At 46.4% G+C, this 22374-nt stretch overlaps 1 protein-coding gene and 1 long non-coding RNA gene across 4 annotated transcripts in view; one reads left to right on the top strand and one right to left on the bottom strand.

Annotated features, from left to right (window-relative positions):
• Window positions 1-11849, bottom strand: part of Usp46 (ubiquitin specific peptidase 46) — a 68032-nt gene extending 56183 nt beyond the window's left edge. The window contains exon 1 of one of the 2 annotated variants that reach the window (XM_034508751.2): window positions 11667-11849. In XM_034508751.2, the coding sequence (XP_034364642.1) occupies window positions 11667-11702 (36 nt within the window). In that variant the 5' untranslated portion in view covers window positions 11703-11849. Of the gene's footprint in view, window positions 1-9092; window positions 9170-11666 lie in introns of those variants that run through there. The other variant, XM_076938658.1, reaches the window with a different exon arrangement.
• Window positions 10633-13509, top strand: LOC143443131 (uncharacterized). Of its 2 annotated transcripts, none has more exons than XR_013111886.1 (3): window positions 10633-10753; window positions 11196-11296; window positions 12040-13509. It is a non-coding gene; the product is annotated as an uncharacterized LOC143443131 (long non-coding RNA). The 2 variants fall into 2 exon arrangements; XR_013111885.1 differs by lacking the exon at window positions 10633-10753 and adding an exon at window positions 10944-11083.
• The last annotated feature ends 8865 nt before the right edge of the window (window positions 13510-22374 follow it).

The following is a 22374-nucleotide window of genomic DNA, read 5'->3' on the forward strand; positions in this document are numbered from 1 at the left end:
TCATGCAGCTAAAGAACCGACTCATATAAGATAAAAATTAAAATAAAGAGTCACTGACCTAAGCAATTGGATCTACTCCATTGGTGTTTTCTAGAGGAAGAAGAATTGAGAATAGAAGGCACTTCATCCCCAGTATACACATACACACATATACACACGTACATACATGAACACACAGACATGTAGACATGTAGACACAGGCACAGGGAGATAAACAGACAGACACACATATATAAACAGACATGCAGACAGACACAAACACATAATACACAGACACACACATAGACACACAGACATGCAAACAAACACATATATATACACAAACACACAGACATGCAGACACACACACAAACACAGACACACACAGAGACATATACACACACAGATAAGCACACATATGCGAACTCTGACATGTATACTCATACACACATATACACATATATACACACATATACACACAGATATACACACATGAACACACACACATGCATACACATGTGTACACACACACGTACACACACTCACACACAAATGTTTCTGAATGTCACTGTACTTACATTTTCTATTTGCCCTCATTTCTCCATACCATATGTGTTCTCCCAGACCACTGAGCCAGAATCCCCTCCACTTACCAAAGTGCCCTGAAGCCTGACATTTAACTGGCATTCACTGTCTGGGTATCTCCATGACTAGCTCGAGCTCCTGGCACAGTGGAGTGACCACCGCTTAACTTGCCACCTTCAGCATCGATTTCACTTTCAGAAGTCTGACTTGAAGAATAAATGACACAGTCTCCTGTTACACTGCAAAGCTGATTAGGAGAGAGCTGTGAGCTTCTCTCTAGCAACAGAAGAAACAAGACAGGGCCCCCTTCATCTCTGAGGCACCCACAGTTAGAATAACAGCAAGGGATTTATTTATTTACTTATTTTAGAATTTCATACGTGAGCACTGTACTTAAGTAATTTCTACCCCTCCCCCTTCCCTCCAACTCCTTTCATATCCCCTCCACTCTCTCTCAAGTTCATGACCTCTTATTCTATAATTATTGTTGCACATATATACAGGCGCGCTCACGCGAGCGCACACACACACACACACACAAACACACAACCTACTCAGTCCATCTAATGTTACTCTTATGTACATGTGCCTTAGGGCTGACCGCTAGGGATCAGATAATCTTTCAGGGAGTCAAGACTAACTCTTCCCCCTCTCAGCAGCCATTGATTGCTTGTAGCTCTTCCTCTATGGCTGAGGCCTCATGAAATTCCCACTATCTACAGGAGTGTGTCACCTGGCATTGTCATTGACCAAGACACCTGCTGCTAGATAGTGTCTCACAGAGCAGCGATGCTGCACCTGAGGAATCTCAACAAGGAGTAGATCTGGCTTCTGTACTCCCAGTGTCACTACTCCCAAAGCCAGATGAAGTGCCCCACGAACCACAAGTGGCAAGTCAAGAGGAAAGCAGAGGTGTCTTGGGCCTTGAGAAATTAAGAGCTTTGTGCTGAGCTGCTTGTGGTGGTGTTTTAACCCCAGCACTCAGGAGGCAGACACAGGTGGATCTCTGAGTTCAAGGCCAGCCTTCTTTACAAAGTGAGTTTCAGGACAGCAAGGGCTAGACAAAGAAAACCTATCTTGAAACCCATTCTCACACACACACACCTCCCCCCCCAAAAAAAAAAAAAACCCAACAAGCAAACAAACAACAACAAAAAAGAGGTGTGTGCTTTCAGCAAACTCACTACCAGAAGGAGATAATTATAGAAAAGCAACATGCACAAGGCCGGCGCAGCTTGCCAAGTGCTTCTGCAGGGGAGTTCCTTTGATGCCCAAGAAAGCGGGGAGGGCACTTGGCTGTGACGGGCTCTGAGATTTACCAAGCAGGAAATTCCAATATCATGCCCGTCTCCACAACTACCCAGTAGAAACTCAGCCTGTTCCCTCCTAAGATCTTGTCGCTCCAACTGTGCTCCCACCAGAAGCACCTGCTTCCCCAGAAAGGGGGTCACACTGCAAGATCTCATTTCAGCCCTGCCTATCAGACAGAATCAACATTTTCACAAGTTCTTTGCATTATATACTCAGAGGAACACTGATATTTTTTTGCAAAAGTTTGTGTTTTGCTTTTTACTTTTAAGGTAAGCTGGCTTTGAATTCTGAACCCCCCAGTCCTCTACTCTCCACCTCCCAAGCGCTGGGATTACAAGTGTGTCCCACTACACCTGACTACAAAGTAATTTTTCCATTCTACTAAGCTAGATATCCTTACTTATTCATCAAGAATTATTTACTAAACATCTATCACCTAAATGTGCTACACACCATGCTGATCAGTGGGAAATTATAAAAAGATAAGCCTAGCTCCTGCCCTGGGGGGCTATCAAACACATGGTTTAAGGCCACTGGGATGCCCCGTGAGTAAAGTGCTTACTACACAAGCCTACTGCTCTGAGTTCAATCTTGGGTTTCTACATCAAGAGGGAATAAAAAGAAAGGTGTTCTCCACATATGCATATAGTCCCTTAAAAAAAATAACATTTTGCTTTGTAAAATATGGTGGTTTAACAACCTTAGTAGCTCATCAAAATTAACCATGATACTTAAAACACTACACACACACAACCAATCTAGACTGTATACACTTTATATGGTCAGAAACTCTAAGTGTAAGGCCCTTTAGAAGCTGAGAATCAAATTCCTCCTGACAGAACCACTTTGCAGAATACTTTTACAATACTTCATGCATCAACTCCATTTTCCCACTATTATAATAAAATGCCCCAAAGACCAAATCTCATAAAGAAAAGAGAGCCAAGCATAGTAGTGCACACCTTTAATCCCAGCACTTGGGAGACGGGGGCAGGCAGGTCTCTAGGTTCGAGACCATCCAGGTCTGCAAAGCAAGTTCCAGAACAGCCAGGACTACAAAGAGAAACCCTGCCTTGAAAAACAAAAAGACAGAATGAAAGAATGGATGAAAGGTAGGCAGGAAAGAAGATTTATTTAGTTTATACTTTTAAAATTATATTGTACATATGTTATAATTGTATAATATATTTTTGTATATTATATTACATATTTTGTGGGTATGCACATGCACAAACATGCATATGTATAGAAACCCAAGTGCTATAGGGGGGCCATGGAATCAGAGGGCAATTTGTAGGGCCTAGTTTTCTCTCTCCACCATGTGGGTTCCAGGGATCCAACTCAAGTCATCAAGCTTGGCAGCAAACGCCTTCACCTGCTGAGCCATCTCTCTGGCCCCAAGCTAACAATGTTAGAGGCTGACAGTCAAAACGGCATATGGCAGAGGCTCTGGAGAAAGCCTCATGTGCATGGCTCACGATGACAGGAGCACATGTGGCCAGGAGTGACCATGCAGTGAGGCAGGATGTGACAGAGTCCAGAGAAGGGCTGGGCTTGCTCCATCGAGACCCCTCTTATGACAACTCATGAAACTGTTCAGCAGAATCCAAGAAATACAACATCAGCCCCTTCCTAGGGCATGTCAGGATGACCTAACATCTCCCTCTAGGCTCCACCTCTTAAAGGCTCCCACCATACTATTGGGGAACCAAGGTTCCAACACACAAACCCTCAAGAGACACACAATACCTGTATGCAAAACACAGCACCTTGTAAAGCTGCAGGTGGCACATCCTAAGAGAGGAAAATCTACTGCAGGACTCTAGGACAAAGAAATGAAGACCTAGGTACCAAGATGGCAGGGACATCTGCTGCATCCTTATTTTCAGCACACAGTATTTTAAAAGCTATTGAACCTGACCTTGTAGAAGAAGAGAACCAATATGGACCCATTGCCAAGTTGAAGAGCAATGTCACAAAGCAATGGATGAGTAAACTGGACTTCTGAGTCAATCTATTCGCAGCCATAATTGTTGAGCAAAGCCAGAGAGTTGCAAAAGGCTGGATGGACTTGCACACAAACATCTATCGGCAGACAGCCTAGAGAATCACAATGAAAGGGCATGCATGGTAAATACCACATCAACTCCAAAAATGGCTCGTTCTAGGAGGAGAGCTGAAGCAGAGAGAAAAGGTGTTGTTGAAAGCTGGCTTCTAAGCATTATGTCTGAAGAAACAACTTAACTAAATCTGGTTACATTTTGATATCTATTAACTCTGAGAAGTAGATACCTAGGTATGTGACATATGTTACATTTCTTATTTTTGTTGACTATTTTTATGATTTCATTTTTTAAAGTTTCTTTTAAGGGCTTCACAAGTGATGCACAATCAGTGCTCAAGAAACCTCTGTGAGAGAAGAAGAAAAAATTAAAAAAAAAAAAAAAAAAACCCTAATTGTTTGATGTCAAGAAATACAACTGGAGAATGGCAACATTCTCTGGCTTTTGAAGTTAAATCACTGCCTTAAATAATTTTACATTGATTTTTAAAAACCTCTCACATGGCAGGTAATTCCTCTAAACAATATTTTTAAGAGCTTGGGCCATTACCCAGGAAACCGGTATTTCTCAAATCCTGGTCCTCAGGAGTGTGTGGGGAGCGGAAGTAAGGATTAGGCATTTTAAAATGCAGGTTCCAGGGCTCCACCTGAGATCTGCTTACTCAAAATCTCTCCTGAATCTGGACTCTTAATAAGAACACACAGGTGCGCTCCATTCTTTGGTACACAAAGAGCCACTGAATTATAAGGTATTTTATAGCACCTATTGTGCTCAGTGAGGTGACATTCACGGAGCTCTGGAATTGGGGCGAAAGGAATGTTTCCTGATAGTGAACACGACACTTGCTTGCACCAGGACACTCAAGCCAAACCTGATGAACACTGGCTTCCTGCGCACAAATTCTAACCCAAAGAACAAAGAAATGTGCTTTTAGAATAAGACCAGTTTCTAAAAGATCTTCAAACAGCAACTGGATCAACAGGAAAACTCCTCAAGTCCGGCCCCGCAGCTGTGCGTGCCAGAAGAGGCCTGAGATGGTTTTCACCAAGGCCAATTTCATTCAAACAGAGCCTGGACTTGCACCCAAATGGGGCTTGAAATGAGCTCAGCTGGCACAGAAGCAGATCCAGAATGAACTTGCTACACTCAGGACTGGTGTCTGCCACCTCCACGCTGCCAGTGCCCCAGTCCTGAGAACATTTTCACGTCCCCCCACTTTCCCTGACTTTTGCTTTGGTCTCCCTGATTTTCCTCTCCGCCATCCCATGCCCTGTGTTCAGACAAAGCCAACACTGATCATGAATTAGAAACATTGTATCACGATATACACTTGAGATGTTCAGCCTCGCCAGTGAAGAATAAAGTGCAAGTTTAAACCACAGAGATGCAATTTCACACCCATCAGATTGGCAAAATGCCACAGCTAACAATATCGAGTGTCAGCAAGCGTATGGAACCACTAGCCCCCCTCCCCCAACCATGCTGGCTAGAACACAAATTGGTACAACTGCTTTAGAGAGCATCCTGGCAATATTATTACAGTGGAAGACGCCCATTTCCTTTGACCCAGAAATCCCTTCAGGATATTTCCCACAGAGAGACTACAAACACACAGGAAGACAAGCTTAAAACTGTTTGTAACACTGAAATACACTGATCAAAAGGGTAAGCCCCGTGATTGTTGATAAATTGAATATATGGTTGCATATTCATTTGAAGGAATATTATACAGCAGATAAACTAGAATTACGAGTATCTTGATGAATAAATCTCGTGATTACTTAATTAATATTAGAGAATTGGTATAAGCTCAGATTTGCCGAGTTTGTTTAAAACACGTGAATCGATACCGTATCTGGTTTGTCAGTGTACACATTATCTGGTAAAAGTATGAAACACATGATAAATGCCAAATTTGGAAGAATGGCCACTGTGTCTGGGGAGAGGAGTGGCGATCTGGAGATGCTCACGGGAGGTTTTAACTGTGTTTGGTGTAGTTCATTTCTTCCTTGGGTGGGGAGTGCTGGCTGCTTGCTCTATTATTTCACATACCTTTCTGGATGCCTAAAGTTCACCTCCACCCTAAGAAGGAATCCCAGGACTGAGTTTATTTACTCTGTGAATTCTGAAAGTAGGGGTGGGGTGGGGAGCTGGACCAATGAATGGCAAGGCAAGAATATAGGAACCAACAGGTCCCCTGCCCATGATCTGTATAAAAGATCCATAGCAAATAATCACACTCACCACCATGGTGAATATGGGATTTAAATGTCCATTAATTAACCCATGATCCCAGAACAGCAGCAATGCAGAGAGCCTATAGCACCATCGGAGGGCAAATGACAAGTCTGTGCTGGTTTATTTGGGGGCACTTTCTCTCCAAAGACTATCAAGGCCTTTCAAAGCCCTAGGCAAGCGTTGATATCACAACAAGGGGCAGTTAATAGTTAACAACTTGCAAGAAAGTATTTAGACCATGCAAATTAGCCAGATTAAAAGATGCCACCAGTCATGGCTCCTCCAGTCAGCTTGCTTTGGACCAGCGTCATGGGGAGACCAGAGCTCAGATCAGAAAGAGCTCTGTTTCTGTCAATGCCATCGAGCTTAATGACACCAGAAAACCTCAACCAACTGCAAAGACCAGGCTCAAGATACTGGTGGGTAGAAGACTCACATCTAACCAGGGAAAGTTCTCTTAACTACAAAGGCAACGGCAGTTCAAAATTACTTTAACCCAAACACACGAAGATCCCACGCTAGTGAAGATGGATAAGCAGGACCTAGGGTTCAGTTAAGTAGAACACCAGGCTTCCTACTCAAAAAAGATCTCAGAGTCTTCAATTCTAGCCAAATACTGGTGTTCAAATTTGTCTTCCCCCAGGAGTCCAAGGAAAACAGAAAATTCTGCAGACTTAATTGTCAGGTTCTGACCTAAAATAAACTACAACATATTAGATCTGAAAGGTCAGGAGAACAGATTTTTTTTTCTCTTTAAACATTAACCCACTTCACCTCCGGCTGCATTTATTAAACACCTAACAACTATCAGAACAGACCCTCATTCATAACTGTAACCTTTTCTCACTGATACAGTAAACTTTACATCCAGTGGCCAGTTATCTTTGCAAATAGAATGCATGAGTCATGGAAATAAGTTATCTCTTCGGGCACATTGAGAGACTGGCTGTTTTATTATTATTAAAATAAAGTTCTGACCATTTGCAACCGACTTTCCTTAGGTACGTTGATTTATTAAGATTAAATGATCCTTATAAAAATTCTCAGTTTGGGGACTGAGAAGACACTCGGTAGCTGCTCTTAGAGAGGACCTGGGTTCAGTTCTCAGCACCCAGAGTAGTTTACGACTGCAATGTACCTCTGGTTCCAGGATCCAACACCCTCTTGTGAGCATCAGGCTCACAATCAGTACACAGACATACAAGCAGGTGGACACTATGCAAGTAAGACCAAATCCAGTTTTGCCATCAACATTTACTGGTTTGAGTTTTTCTTCATTTGAAGGCAACTTCATCCACAAAAATGGACTCAAATCTGGCACACAAATGGGCCTCGGAAAACATTCCAGAGGTCATCCATATCAAACCACCAATATCTGGTATGTTCAACAAGGTTTGAAACCGGTAATTAGGAACTGAAGTAACTAAGCCAGTTAAGAGAGGAAAGACTTTAAGAAATACTATTCACTAAGAGACATCTCAGGACCAAAACTGTATTGCAGTTTCACAGGATGAGAAAAATTCAGGTCTCGGATGTATAATTTACCAAAGGCTACCAACACTGTACCGGCTATGTAGAGGTTAACACTATACCAGAATGACACCCAGTCCTACAGCTTCAGTTCTGACTGGTGTTGACTATGATCGCACGCTCATGAAAAGTAAGAACCCCACCTAGAAAGTGTGAGACTCTGACAGACGTGTCCTGTAGTGCTCAGCAGTGTGACCACTTTGCTACTTCTAAGACCCTGTTCACACCCATCTGTGTGGCTAGCACACAACATCAGGCCACAAGCTAAGGACAGACTGAGCTCCTTGGGGCTGTGGACCCCTATCTTCATGTTTCAAGCACCTGCAAACAGTACGGGCCAGCACTAACTAAGGCTGCTGGTCCTTCACAGACACAGCTGGAAACAAAGCCCAAGCCTCACACAAGCTAAGCAAAGTACTCCACCCCTAAACTACATGTTCAATGCCCCCTAAAACCTACTACTTGATACACACATTCCCCGGCCAAATACATCTTAACCGCACTATTAACAAATGAAACGAAGAAGAGATGACTGAGGCCAGTTTACACCAGTACAAGTCACATTTGCTTCCTTTTTTTTCTTTCAGAAAATCCCTCAATTCAAACAGGAAACAAAACAGAACACAACCACACATGATATCTTCCATTGGTAGGACCACGAGACACACAGAGAGTGGATGGAATACATGGCTCTAAGCAGCAGAGGATCATCAGCAGGGGACATCTCCTTGTGCCTGGTAGCAGCTGAAGCATTTTCAAAAATTACAACACACCAGCCAAACAAGCTTTACTATATCTCCAACCACACACGGCCATGTGGTCAGACCGACTCGCCCCAAGAGAGCTGATCAGGCATTGCTACCGAAGAGCAGTCACAAGAAGTAAGTGAGAACCAGGCCTGAACTTTCAAAGGACAAGTATTGGAGGGGGGGGGGGTCGGGGAAGAAGAAGGAAGGGGTGTGAAGACCTTATTGAAGGAAGGACTTGCTTCCAGGCCTATTTAAGCTCTCCTGGGGAGCTCCTTCAATAAAGATAAGGAGGTGGCCTTTCAGAGCTAGCTAGATCATGGTCTTTCTTGGTCTATCTTCCCCAAGAAGATAATATCTTTAAACACTCTTTCGGAAAACACATCAGAAAATGTTTTAAATATACCAAATATCTACAGCCTGGGTATATTGCTCTGTGGTAGAACACTTGCCTAGCCTGTGTGAGGTCATGTTTTGAGCCAGCCAGTACCAAATAAATAAATATCAACAAACAAACAAACAAACCCTGCTTGCTCTATCACTCCTCAAACCAGCTGGAAGCAAAAGGAAAAAGTGATACAGCCCAAGTAAGAGCCCCAGCGAGAAACCCAGAAACAAGAGAGACTCGGAAGACACCTACCTGGAAACAGTTCATGGTCAAGTAAGCTTTTATCACTATCTCGCTGTGCAGAGAGAGACAGCAATCTCCTCAGCACCAGCCTTCTCCTCTGGGAAATGCGAACGGGAGGGGCAGAAGTGACCTGAGCAGCTTTTATAAGGGGCGGGGTTTCCAGTTCCCACCCCAGCTTCTCTACGGGAGTCATTCAGCTTGCTTTGCATAAGTGACCCAATGGGTTGTTTATACCCAAGTAGGAGAAGAAGATATAATCCCCATGGCCCCAAAAAGGACGGGAAGATAACATCATGAGAAAGAAGGTACTAACCACAGGGGCTGCCACTCACTGAGAACTTATTATGTACTGGGCCCAGAGCTCCAGGAACTCACTCCTGGAATGCAACCATTATCAGCCCATTTTTACAAATAAAAGCTGAGGCAAGGACAAACCTGGGCTCAAGGACACAAGGCTTCTGCCGTATTCAAAGTGGGACTTGAAAGCTGGATGAAGGAGAGCACGTCCATCTGTCTGTCTGTCTGTCATCTAGTGCTTAAAAGGCAGCCTCATGCTGGAGTTCTAGCTGGGCTAACTGAGCCCCTGCCTCAAGAACACAAGCCCCAAATAAATACATAAGCAGGACTGAGCCTGGAGTCTCACATTAGAATGCAAACATTTCACCACTGCCCAAGACAGTGTCTAAACAGAAACATATTAGAAATACTTCCTTATGGGAAGGGGGGAGGGTGGTGAGCTTTAACTTGGTCACCAGAAGTGTTTATTCTATTGACACAATATTGGCCCATTCCTTTCATGTCCTCCCAAAAGCTTGTCTCCCTGGCTGAGTTTCACTGAAAACAGGTTGTGACATTCTGTCCAGGTGTGCCAAGAAGTCCTAGCTATACAGCAAGGGCAAGAACAAGCCGGAGGCAGACTTCCTCTTGGGACACGCATGCTCTCGGGTTTCCACTCTGCTTCAATACCGAGAGGTGTCACTGAATACAAACTGGACAAGCACAGCCCCACAGGCAGGCCCTGAGCCTCAGGAGCCTGTAAGCCTGCGGCCACCCCCACAGGCGGGAAGTTGAGCTACCATGGTTTCCCAGTTCCCCACAGGAGCTTGGTTACAGCAGAGACACTGAGAAGAAATGCATTGTCTTCTCAGGGCATCCAGCCGCATTAATGTCACTGGACAGGGAGAAGCAGGAAACCTGTGTCTTCAAGCAGAAAGGGAAAATGGCAAAGCAGCAGGAGCCATCATCTAAGGAGACTTGTACCAAGCAGGCAGCTATCACTCTGGGCACTCCTGCATTTGCTCTGCTGGCCTTGGCGACCAGCGCAGAGAGCTGGAGCCAGCCCCAGCAGGACTGAACTCCACCTGAGCTAACACATGGCTCCTTAATGCTCTGTGCCATGTGTTGATCTTGCAACAGAATGTGGGACAGAAGATTTAAAGAGCTGTGTGATTGGGGGAAGGGCAGCCAGATCACCTTACCTAAGGCCTACTTAATCAGGCCTCCTCAGATTCCCTTTAGATGCTAGGATTACTATCTAACTTGTTGGGGGGGGAGGGTTCCCCCAAAATGGAAAAACAAAACAGCAGTGTTCCAGTTTGAAGGGGCTCTGAGCGGGAGAGGATCCAGAGAGTACAGGCAGAACACACACACACTCAAGTCCCACACCGAAGGTAATGCCCTCTGACCTCCCTAAGGCTCTCACAAGTGGGGGTGCCAGCTGAGTACACTCAGGGGACCCAAAAGCTGGAAACTGGTCCCGAGGAAACTAAACAGAACCAGAAAGTAACGGGGGGGGGGGGGGATCCAAATTAAAGTGACGCTGGGTAACACCCCACACACACACACCCTCCACCCCCACCCCATCAGACAGGCAAGCAGTGCCCAAGCTAAAAGGAGAGGAGGTGGGGCAGGATGACCCCTGCAGACTTCCTCACACCCACAAACATTCCACTCCTAGGGCCTGCAAACACTACTGCTGCCTTACAATCTCCTGCATGCAGGTGGGGAAACTGAGGCCTCCGGAACAAATTGGGGTGCTTTCCGTTACCAGGTTCTAGTTCGCCTCTCTAACCAGATTCTTCACTTGGATTTTTTTTTTTTTTTTTGTCACAGCTTTTATGTCTATTCAGTTTCTCCTGGTATGAACACTGCTGTTGCAAAGTGAATTTTAAATACAATCAAGGCTGAACTCCAAAAGGAGCAGAGGGCAGTCGGTGAGTCCAGTAAGGGTTTATTTACCGCACCAGGAGGATCCACTTCCTCCCACACGGGGCTCATACCCTCACGGTCCTCCCTCGGGACATCGGTGTGCGGCCACCTCACACCGTCCACCCCCACCCACCTCCCGCACTGCAACTCGAGGGCGGGGGCATGGGGCCGCCCTGGGGATCCCTGGGATCCGCTCGGGGTCCCCCGGCTGGGACAGAGGCGGGGGACTGCGGTCAGCCGGCCCAGCCTCGGGGCCGGGAACTTCTGGCCGCGCTGCCCCCACAACCGCGGCGCGTGTGCAGCTCCAGCCCGGGGTTCCCTTTCTTTGCCTGGCTCGCTGCGGGCGCGACCCCCGGAGGCTCGGCGGCCACTCACCATATTACAGATGGAGGCGATGTTTCGGACAGTCATTAGTCTAAAGGTTGCAGCGATCGCGCACCGCCATCTTTACCAGGGGAAAACGGGACTGTCCATGGTGGCGCGCAGCGAGGCCGGGTGGCGGCGAGGCGGCCTGGGGCCGGCTTGCAGTGGGGTTGGGCGAGGGAGCGAGGCCGGGCGGCGGCGAGGGCGGGGCGGCGGCGCGGGGCGGGGAGTGGCGGAGCGACGCAACCGGGGCCGCGGCCGGCGGGAGGAGGAGCCCGGAGCCGGGAGGCGCCGAACCGGGCCGCCGCTACGCTACCGCTGCCGCTGCCCGCCAGGACTCGTTCTGCCAACCCGGCTGGAAGCCGTTCTTGCTCCTCTGCCCTAGGGTCCTGCTCCGTGCCAGCTGCACCGCGAGGCCAGCCGCCAGTGAACCCAGGACCGCACCGGGCACTGGACACTGGCCGATCGTGGGCTGGGGACCTACACCGCGGGGACACCGACGTGCTTGCTTCCCGATTTCCCTCTGCCTGTTCCTGCTGGTCTCCTACAAGCCTTGGGCTTTAGGGGTTAGTTGGTGGAGGTTATGAGTAAGAGTATAAGGGAGTATGAGAGTAAGGGTGACTGTAGTTCAACTTTAAAGTTTCTCTCTAGGGTTCTAGCCAGAGTGGCATCCGCCGGAACCCGAAAAGTAAAATGAGACCAGGACATGGGCGTGGCCAGAAAGTCCTGGCCAGCAGCAACCCAGCTGCCTGGGAAAAGGTTCCCAGAAAGGAAAGAATTCCACGTCTAGGTACACACACTCGGGAGATTTGTGACATTAGCAGGTACAGAGGAAATGGCCAGGTTCCAGGCAGTACTAAAGGCTGTCCAGGAAATACCAGAACAAAACTTTCGTATTCCCCCATCCTCGGAGCTCCTGATCTCTGCTTTGTGAGACTGGGTGCTGTTTTAGCTTTTACACATTCCTGCAGAGGCCCGAACTGCAGGCTCAGGGTGCACCTTGTACACCGCTTGAGCTTGAAGGATACGTTCATGAGAATTGAGAGTCCATTTCAAACATGAGCGATAACTGTGCAGGCAAGTTTGCAGTCCTGTACTTTCCACAGGGAAGCTGTGCATGTGTAACGTGATAAATTCCCAATGTATTTTGTGGGAAATTAAATTAGTAGAGAAATTAATATAATTGAAGACAGCTTTATCTAGCCAAGAGTAACATACTGGGGGGGGGGGGCGAAGGGAAGGGGGTAGAGTTATACACACAAACACGTGAGAGCCATCTATTGGTAATTCTCCTAGGACCTGGGTTGGGAATAGAAGACAAACACTACTTACTGAAGGTTGGGGGTGGGGGAGCATGTATTTTTCAGTGTGTAGAAGGATTAATATTCCTGCTTGCAATGAGTCATTCTACCTGAATTTTATTGTCATTCTTTTTTACTGCCGTCAGTTGCAATTCTTTCAGCTTCTACACTATTAGTTAACAGACACAGTTAGCTCCACAAGGCTTACAGAGCAGGTATACAACCAGCTCTGTGTTACCCAAATAGTACAGATGCCACACCTAAGTTGGGCACCATGTGGGGGTAGGGGGAGGGAGAGATTGATAAAACACCCGAACTATGACTGGCCAGAACAGTAAGGCCCAGAAAAGCTTAAAGACTGAGAAATGTTACAAGCTGAAGGCCTCAGCTTTATGCTTTATGGTTAGTCTAAAGCTTTAAAGGTGCATGCTTTCTGATGATAAACTTCGTGATTCCTTCCGATATGAATGCACTGAGTTGCAAGGCCTACAGGAGTTAAAATACAATTGAGAACTGGGGAGATGGCTCAGTCAATAAAGTGCTTAACCGCACAATCATGAGTCTCTAAGTTCAAGCCTCCAGAGTCCAGACCTACACATAAAGAAACATGGTCACAGTGTATAACTATCCTGGTGCTACAGAGACAGAATACATGGGGCTTGTGTTTGCTGGCCAGCCAGGCCAGTCAAATCACAAGCTACAAATTCAGGATAGACCCTCTTTCAAGGAAAGTGGAAGGGATAGAGATGGCTAGATGGTTAAGAATGCATACTGCTCTTCCAGAGAACCCGACTTCCATTCCCATCACCCATGTGGGGTGGCTCACAAACAGCTGTAACTTTAGCTCCAAGGGATTCCATGGTTTCTGACCCCTGGCACCTGTATCATATGTACAAACCCACCTACACACACACACACACACATACTTAAAAATAAAATAAATCTTAAACAAAAAATAAGGCAGAAAGGGAGACATTCAACATCAGCCTCAGGCTTTGACACACACAGTGTACTCACACATGAACATACACACATGTTTACACACTCAAACACCACTGGCACAGCAAAAACAGCCAGCACCTGGCTCTGGGTGCTGTGCCAACAAGAAAAAGGATTGCTTGCGTACCCTCTAACACCTAAAACTAAGTAGACAATGTAGACAGACAGGTTGAAATCTGGATGTGGTGTGGTATAATCTAGCTCTCAAGAGGCTGAGTCAGAGAGACTGCCACATGTTCAGAGTCCACCTAGGCTATGCAGTGAGCACCAGGCCAGCCAGGAAGAGGTGGGAAGATCCTGTCTACCTCTGGAAGAAAAAAAAAAAAAGTTGAAAGTCAGGCTGTGGGTTAGTCAGCAAATCAATTGAACATAGCAGAGTTTATCCAACTCATGAATGATTAAATGTGTTTTGCAATTCAGCAAGGCTGATATTCACAAGTCTCAATTACAGAAGGCTCTTGAATTCTTGGAAAACTGTAACCTTGGCTTCAACTGAGTGAGGAACTATCACAGGTAGGAAGAGGTAAAATCTCACAGATGGTGCCTAGCTAATGAGAGGATTTTGAGGGGAAGTGTTTCTACATATAGACTACATATAGTTTCTACATATAGACTATAGCTAATGTGAGGTCTATGGTGAGGACAGGAATGGCCAGAAAATGGAAAACTGGCTTCTAGGCCAGCATCAACCTAATGGAGCAGAAGAAGGCAGCCACTCCAGGTAGTGTGCTTCCTGCTGCAAAGTGCGACCCATGGACCAGCACTGGCATCACCTAGGATGTGGTAACTTGGACCCATTTCAAAACAGGTCTAACTCTGCCTCAGCCAATCCTTGTGCTGGAATTCACCATGTGCCTGCCCTGGAATTATTCCGTTTCTTCCAGTAGTCACTGCCAGACCTACTATGGGAAGGTTCCCTCTCTCATGCTGTCTTAGTCAGGGTTTCTATTCCTGCACAAAACATCATGACCAAGAGGCAAGTTGGGGAGGAAAGGGTTTATTCAGCTTACACTTCCACATTGCTGCTCATCACCAAAGGAAGTCAGGACTGAAACTCAAGCAGGTCAGGAAGCAGGAGCTGATGCAGAGGCCATGGAGAGATGTTACTTACTGGCTTGCTTCCCCTGGCTTGCTCAGCTTGCTTTCTTATAGAACCCAGGACTACCAGCCCAGGAATGGCACCATCCACAATGGGCCCTCCCCCCTTAATCACCAATTGAGAAAATGCCTTATAGCTGAATCTCATGGTGTCATTTCCTCAAGGGAGGCTTCTTTCTCTGTGATAACTCAAGCTTGTGTCAAGTTGACACACATAACCAGCCATTACACATGGCCAAACCCTAGGGTTTAGGTGTGTTTTACCTTGTACCTGGAGTCAAAAGGAGGCCTCATGGCCCAGCTACAGAGACTGATTTATTCAGTGAAGAGTCAGCCCTGGAACTTCATGTGCACATGTGAGTGCTGGTACATATGTGTAGGTGTGTGTGTGTGTGTGTGTGTGTGTGTGTGTGTGTGTGTGTGTGTGTTGGCAAGGTTAATACTGGGTGCCTTTTGGGGGCTGGAGAGATGGCTCAGTGGTTAAGAACACTGACTGAGTTCAATTCCCAGTAACTACATGGTGGCTAACAACCATCTGTAATGGGATCTGATGCCCTCTTCTGGTATATCTGAGAACACCTACAGTGTACTCACAAATAAAATAAATAACTCTTTTAACAACGACAAAAATATTGGACATCTTCCTCAATGAGTCTCCACGTTATTTTTGAGACAACACATCTCACTGAAACTGGAGCTCATTAATTTAGCTAGGCCGGTTGGGCAGTGAGCCCCAGGGACCCTCCTATCTTTGCTTCTCCAGGGCTGGTGTGACAACACGCTCATCTTTGCACATGGGGCTAGTGATCCAACTCAGGTCCTAGTGCTTCTGCTGCAAGGCCTTTACCCACTGGGCAATGTTCCCCAGATTCATTACAGGGTCTCATTCTGTGGACCAGGATGGCCTCAAATTTGAGACAGTTCTCCTACTCCCACCTTCCAAGTGCTGGGACTACAGGTGTGAGCCACCATCATACCTTTTAACCCAGAGACTTTAGTGGGAAAACTGGTCCTATCCCTATTCCTGATTCTGAGAAGCTGACCCAGGATAGATCTAGAGCCAACTTCTTACCCATGACCCAGAATGAAGCCAAGACAGGAAAATGGCCCTGAGGCGTGGAGGAAAGAGCCTAGCATTGTTCATTCTACTGCCGCCAGATCTAAATCCCAGACTTCTCAGTAACCCAGACCAGTGAAATTCTTCTTTTCCCTGACCAATTCAAGCTGAGCGTCTACCACTGAAGACTCAAAGAATCCTAACATATGAGTGTCTCCCTGCCCAGGGAACTCAGGAAGTTTATTCTGAAGCCACAATGTCCTTGTCTCTTCTCTGCATCTAACCAGACAGCTCCAGGTCTGCCTCCTGGATTGCTCCTCTTACACGTTCACTGCCCTCCAACCCTCATGAGTTATGAAGGGGCAGTGTGGTGTGTTTTGCTCCCATATGACACTTAAGGAACCAGTGCACCGTCCTTTGGCGTCATTACCCCTCAATCACCATGCAACCAACCAACACTAGACACCCTCAGCTCTCCAGCCTGTGAGCAGCACTGGTGACTTAGGACAAACTCAGATGAAGGGCACTGGAGCTATTCCGATGCTAGCAGTGTTTGTGAGCACTGTTTAGGAGAGTCTCTGCCACTTTGGGGTACTGTTAAGTACAAAGTAAGGCCAGCTTTGGAGTGAATATAACATCAGAATTCCTCTAATTCAGTGGTTCTCAACTTGGAAGCCAAACAACCATTTCACAGGGGTTGCCTAAGACCACCGGAAAACATAGATATTCACATTATGTTCATAACAAAAGCATAATTATAGTTAGAAAGTAGCAATGAAATCATTTTATGGCTAGGGTCACCATAACATGAGGAACTGTATTAAAGGGCTACAGCGTTAGGAAGGCTGAGAACCACGGCTCTAATGAGATAACTGTATCTAACATCATGCTGTAGCTTCATTCCTGTATTTCCTGGTACTGCAGGTTTTCTAAGTCCTCAGAACAATCAGCCTATTTCAATGGCCACTGAAGGACTTTCGAGCCAGATTGAAACATGATTAGACTTTATTTGATAATACATTATAATTGAAAAAGCATTACTCTGGTTGGCTACCCTGGGTGAAGGAAAGTTGAAGGACAGTGGAGATGCTCCAGGTGAAGCCAGTTCCAAATCTGAGAAGCCTCGGGAGATGGCTCAACAGAGAAGCACAGGCTGGGCAAGTGTGAGGACCAAGAGTTGGGATCTCCAGAGTCCACATAAATTCCGAGTGAGCATAGCAGCTGGTCTGTAATCAGCACTCGGACGACAGAGACAGTAGACTAACCAAATTGCTGAGCTCTGGGTTCGACTGAGATGCCCTGCCTTAAAGAATTAAGTAATCAAGGAATAATCCTGATGTCAACATTGGCCTACATACACACATATGGAGATATGTGCACACATGGAGGTGCCCATTCAAACATGCAGACACAGATACTAAGATAGATAGATAGATAGATAGATAGATAGATAGATAGAGTAAGCATCTGAGAGGGTACCAGGGTTGATGATATCCTGAATTTAGAGGAGTGGCAATAGAGGGAGGGATGAAAGAGGGAGGGAGGGAGGGAGGGAGGTTGACAGAAGGAAAGCTGGCTTTGGTGGTTGACTGGAATGGAAGCTAGGGACCAGAACCATATTTCTGGCTAGAATGAAGTGTGTGCTGCTTTTCTTTTTAATGTGTGTGTGGACGTTTTGCTTGCATATACTCCAGTCTACCATGTGCATGCCTGGTGCCCACTGAGGCCAGAAGAGACATTAAAGCCCCTGGAACTGGAGTTCCCACCAGTTGTCAGCTGCCATGTGGGTACTTAGAACTGATTCCAGGTCCTCTGAAAGAGCAGCCAGTGCTCTGAACAGCTGAGCCATCTGTCTGCCTTCCCAGAACACTTTTAGTTTTAACAAGAAGAAATGCTAAAGATTAGAATTAGGTGAGCGTGACTAAGAGACGCAAGGGTGGCTCAAAGGTGTGGACTTTGAGACACTGAGCGCTTGAATTATTAATCAATTAAGTCCTTAACTATGAAAGTCTTAGGTTAAGAAAATTTTTTCACTGGAGAAATAAATCTAAGAGTAATTAATGTCTACATAATAATGGAGGACATGCAGCTGTGGAGGAGTTTGCCCCAGCAGAAGGGAGAACAGGAGACAAGGGGGTCGTCAGAGAGCTCCACCCTGCAAGGCAGCCACAGGAGAAGAGAGGCCAATGGAAACTAGGAGAGCGTCTGAAATAGGGAGGAGAAGGACTGGTAATGTGACAAAAGCTGTAGTTAAAGACAGAGGAATGTGTATCAAACACAGCTAGAAAATCAACATATCCTACCACCAAGCACACGCTGCCACAACGAGCAGCTACAGGGTGATGCCAGAGAAATAATGATGGCCATTACGATCTCTTTCAAGACAGACTCTAAGACATGTGTCGGCCTCACAGCTCTTTGGGAAAGCTGGCTTAGCTTCTGTGTTTGGAAGGAAAGAGAACTCAGACTCAGGGAATGAAAGTTTCTGCGAGCCTGGGTGTGGCAGCACATGCCTTTAATCTCGGCACTTCCTAAGCAGAGACAGGTGGATCTCTACGAGTTCCAGGACAGCCTGGTCTACAATAGTGAGTTTGAGGTCAGCCAAAGCTACACAGTGAGCTTTGGGGAGGGGAGGGGAGGGGAGGGGAGGGGAGGGGAGGGGAGGGGAGGGGAGGGGAGGGGAGGGGAGGGGAGGGGAGGGGAGGGGAGGGGAGGGGAGGGGAGGGGAGGGGAGGGGAGGGGGGGAGAAGAGAGACCCAGAGTCAGGTGGGGGATGACTTACTGGATAAATAAAGTTCCTGCTGCTGAGTCTGACCAGCTGAGTTCTATCCCCAAGCCCCATATGATGTAAAGAGAAACTGATTCCGTTAGTTATCCTTTGACTCCCAAATGTATACCAGTGTGGGGGTGGGGGAGGATGGGAAGACAGGGAGCAGGAGAGAGTGAGTTCTCCAGAACTAGTAAGCACCATCTCTAAGAGGTGCTCAGCTGCTCTCTCTAGGGTAGTTTGGGTGGGAAATGGTCGATTTTAAGATTAAAAGGAGAGGAGATAGCAGACTCTGTTTTTGTTGTGAGGGGAAGGAGGGTGGTGCTGTAAACAATAACAAAATAACTTCCACGAGGGGTTTTCTCCGTGCGGACTTGACCTGGCCACGCCCACTTTGTCCAATTGTTCCTTCAAGCACCCGCATCCGACCACCCGCATCCGCGCTTCCAGGCCTGCAGCCCACACCTACCCTTCTCTGCTTACTTCTACTTCTGCCCCACACATTCCTCAATGATCGGTTTCACAGGGAGACTCCCTGATTTAAATTTCTCTAGGCAAAGTTCTAGTCAAAGATCATTTGTTTTTAAAACCTCATTAGAAACCTAAACTGCCTCGTACAGAAGGCCTCAGATGCTTCACACGCCCTTGTTTTTCCTGCTCAGCCCTCACTCAACCTTAACCGCAGCACTCACCATCTCGCTTTCCTGAAGAGTCTCTCTCTTCCACACTCCGGGATGAATTAAGTAGAGGTGGAAAGGCGGACTTTGGCAGGTGAGTCTGTGGGAAGAAAGTTGAAACAACCTGGCTTCCATTGAAATCAAGGATTCTAAAGAAGTTCAGCCATCAAATGAGGAGAACTCTCTAGGTGAAAGCTTGAGGGAGGCGAGAGAAGCAGTGGAGTGGGATTTCCTATTTATTTGTTTCTGGTGTGGGAGCCTGTCAGGCCAGGCAGCAAGGATCTATAATTCCAGATACTTCGGAGACTGAGACAGAAAGATTGCAAGTCCAAGGTTTACCTGGGCTGCACTGTAAATTCAAGGCAGATCTGGGCAACTTAGCAAGAACGCTGAATCAAAAGAAGAAAAAAAAGCCTGGGGTAGGGGAGCAGGCAGGCAGAATGTGGGAAATAGCTCAGTGCTGGAGTTGTAAGCTAGCCTGGATTCATTCCCAAGCACTGCAAAAAAAAAAAAAAAAAAAAAAAAAAAGTGCCGGGCTAGTAAATAGGGAAGCTTGCTGACCCCAGTTAGTTAGAGGTTAGTTAGCATTGAGGCAGATCAAAAGCCCCACACAGGAAAGGAGGAAGTCCTTCCATTAGCATGAGAAAATTCTTGTGAAATGGTCCCCATCTTCTCAGGCAAGTGGATAGATATTCTCATAGGGGTCTGATCTTTGTTCCCAGTTGGAGCCTTCAGACTTGTAGGCTCATAGTAGGTGTTGAGTGAACACATAGTAGGTGTTGAGTGTGTTGAATGAGCATCTGACTGAAAGAGGGTAGACTGGAAGGAACCACTAGAGCCAGCTGAGTGGTTCCATTGCTGGAGTAGACTTAGATCAGACGTTCCTCGGGACACCCCCGGTGTTTCCCCAGCTCATTTGGAGTTATCTCCATTTTAACAACCCACAACCCCCACGGGCTGCTTGGAGGCCAGGCTCACAGATGTGGCACCTGACATCCTCCCTCAGAAGGGAATCACCCACAATTCTCTTTGTCCCTGTTCTGGGAAGCTACAACTAAACCCCATGGCCCATAGAAAGCAAGATAGGACTGTCCTGAATTCTCATACTAGGTTTTATTTTATTTAGTATTTGTGTGTGTGTGTGTGTGTGTGTGTGTGTGTGTGTGTGATGTCATCTGAGGGCAACTGCACAGAGTTGGTTCTCCTCTTCCACTTTTCCTTAGGTTCTTTGGATCTTTATCTTTGTACAGTGTGGTAGTTTAAGTATGCTTGGTCCAGGAAGTGGCACTATTAGGAGATGTGGCCCTGCTGGGGAAAGTGTGGCCTTGCTAGGGGCATGTGGCCTTGTTGAAGGAAGTGTGTCACTGTACAAATGGGCTTTGAGACCCTCCTCCTAGCTGCCTGAAAGACAGTCTTCTCCTAGCTGCCTTCAGATCAAGATGTAGAACTCGGGGTTCCTCCAGCCCCAGGCCTACCTGAATGCTGCCATGCTTCCTGCCTTGGTGATAATGGACTGAACCTCTGAACCTCTGAACCTCTGAACCTGTAAGCCAGCCCCAATTAATGGTTTCCTTTCTAAGAGTTGCCTTGGTGGTTGTGTCTCTCCACAGCAGTGGAAACCCTATCTAAGACATTCTGCAAGCCCATTGACTCTTACTGAGCTATCTTACAGGCCTTCTGCTGCCTCTCTGTCAAGTCTGAGAGTGCTTCATCTCTTCTCAGGAAACAGAGCAGACAGACGGCTTGAGACTGTCCTTTCAGGTCATGTGGTCCCATCCTCCTAGAAGCAGCTCTGCTACTCTGTTCCCTGTGGACATCTACACAGATGCTGGCCACCAATCACAGTCACAAGCGGCTGATAGAGGTGGCCACTGAGGACATGCTCCAAGGGCTGCTTTCAGTTACTAAGCCTTTTAAGGTCATGGGACCTGGTAAGTGGGTTCAAAGGTCTCAAGAGAACTGGTTGGTTCAAAGGTCTTAAATACAATTTTAAATAAAAATTCTGGTTCAGTTGCAACCTTGTGTGAGGGTATGGGGAAGATACTGTACAGGGTGTAGACGTCCACCATAACCCCGCTCAGTGCTGTGTGGACTTGTTAAATAAAAGAACAGAGCTGCATGCCATAGAGCACAGAGCTTAGGCCACAGAGGCAAGAGGATCAGGAATTCCAGGCCAGCCTGGGCACCACGAGATCTTGTCGCAAAACAAAACAAACCGCTGTTCGTTTGTTTGTTTGTTTGTTGTATTTTTGTTTGTTTTAGGTTTCTTTTTTTTTTAAGAGTGCAGATGGCTGGAGATGGCTAAATTGCTAGAGGTATCAGCTTCAAAGCCTGACAACCTGAGTTCAGTCCCCCATCCCTTATGGTAAAATCAGAAGACTAGTTCCCACAGTTGTTCTCTGACTCCACATTGAGTATGCACGTGATCGCCACCCCACACATACTAAACACATAAATAAACAAATATATAAGTATGATTTTTAAAAAAGAGTATAGACAACTGCAGTGGCTTCACCACTCACTTTACTCAGCAATTGAATTGGGAATCAGAAAAGAATAAGGTTTTTTGTTTTGTTTTTTTTTTTCCTGTTTTTTATTTGGTTGGTTTGTTTGTGTGTGTGTGTGGGGGGTGTTTTGGTTTGGTTTGGTTTGGGTTTGGGTTTTTTTTTTCCCCTTTGGTTTTGTTTGTTTTTTTGAGACAAGGTTTCTCTATGTATTCCTGACTATAAATTTGTATTTTACTTTATCTTTTTTTTTTTTTTTTTTTGGGGGGCGGGGTCTTGACCAAAAAGGCTAAGCATGCTCTCCCTGGCACTGTGGG

This window comes from Arvicanthis niloticus, chromosome 7 (assembly GCF_011762505.2).
Source record: "Arvicanthis niloticus isolate mArvNil1 chromosome 7, mArvNil1.pat.X, whole genome shotgun sequence".
NCBI lineage: Eukaryota > Metazoa > Chordata > Mammalia > Rodentia > Muridae > Arvicanthis > Arvicanthis niloticus.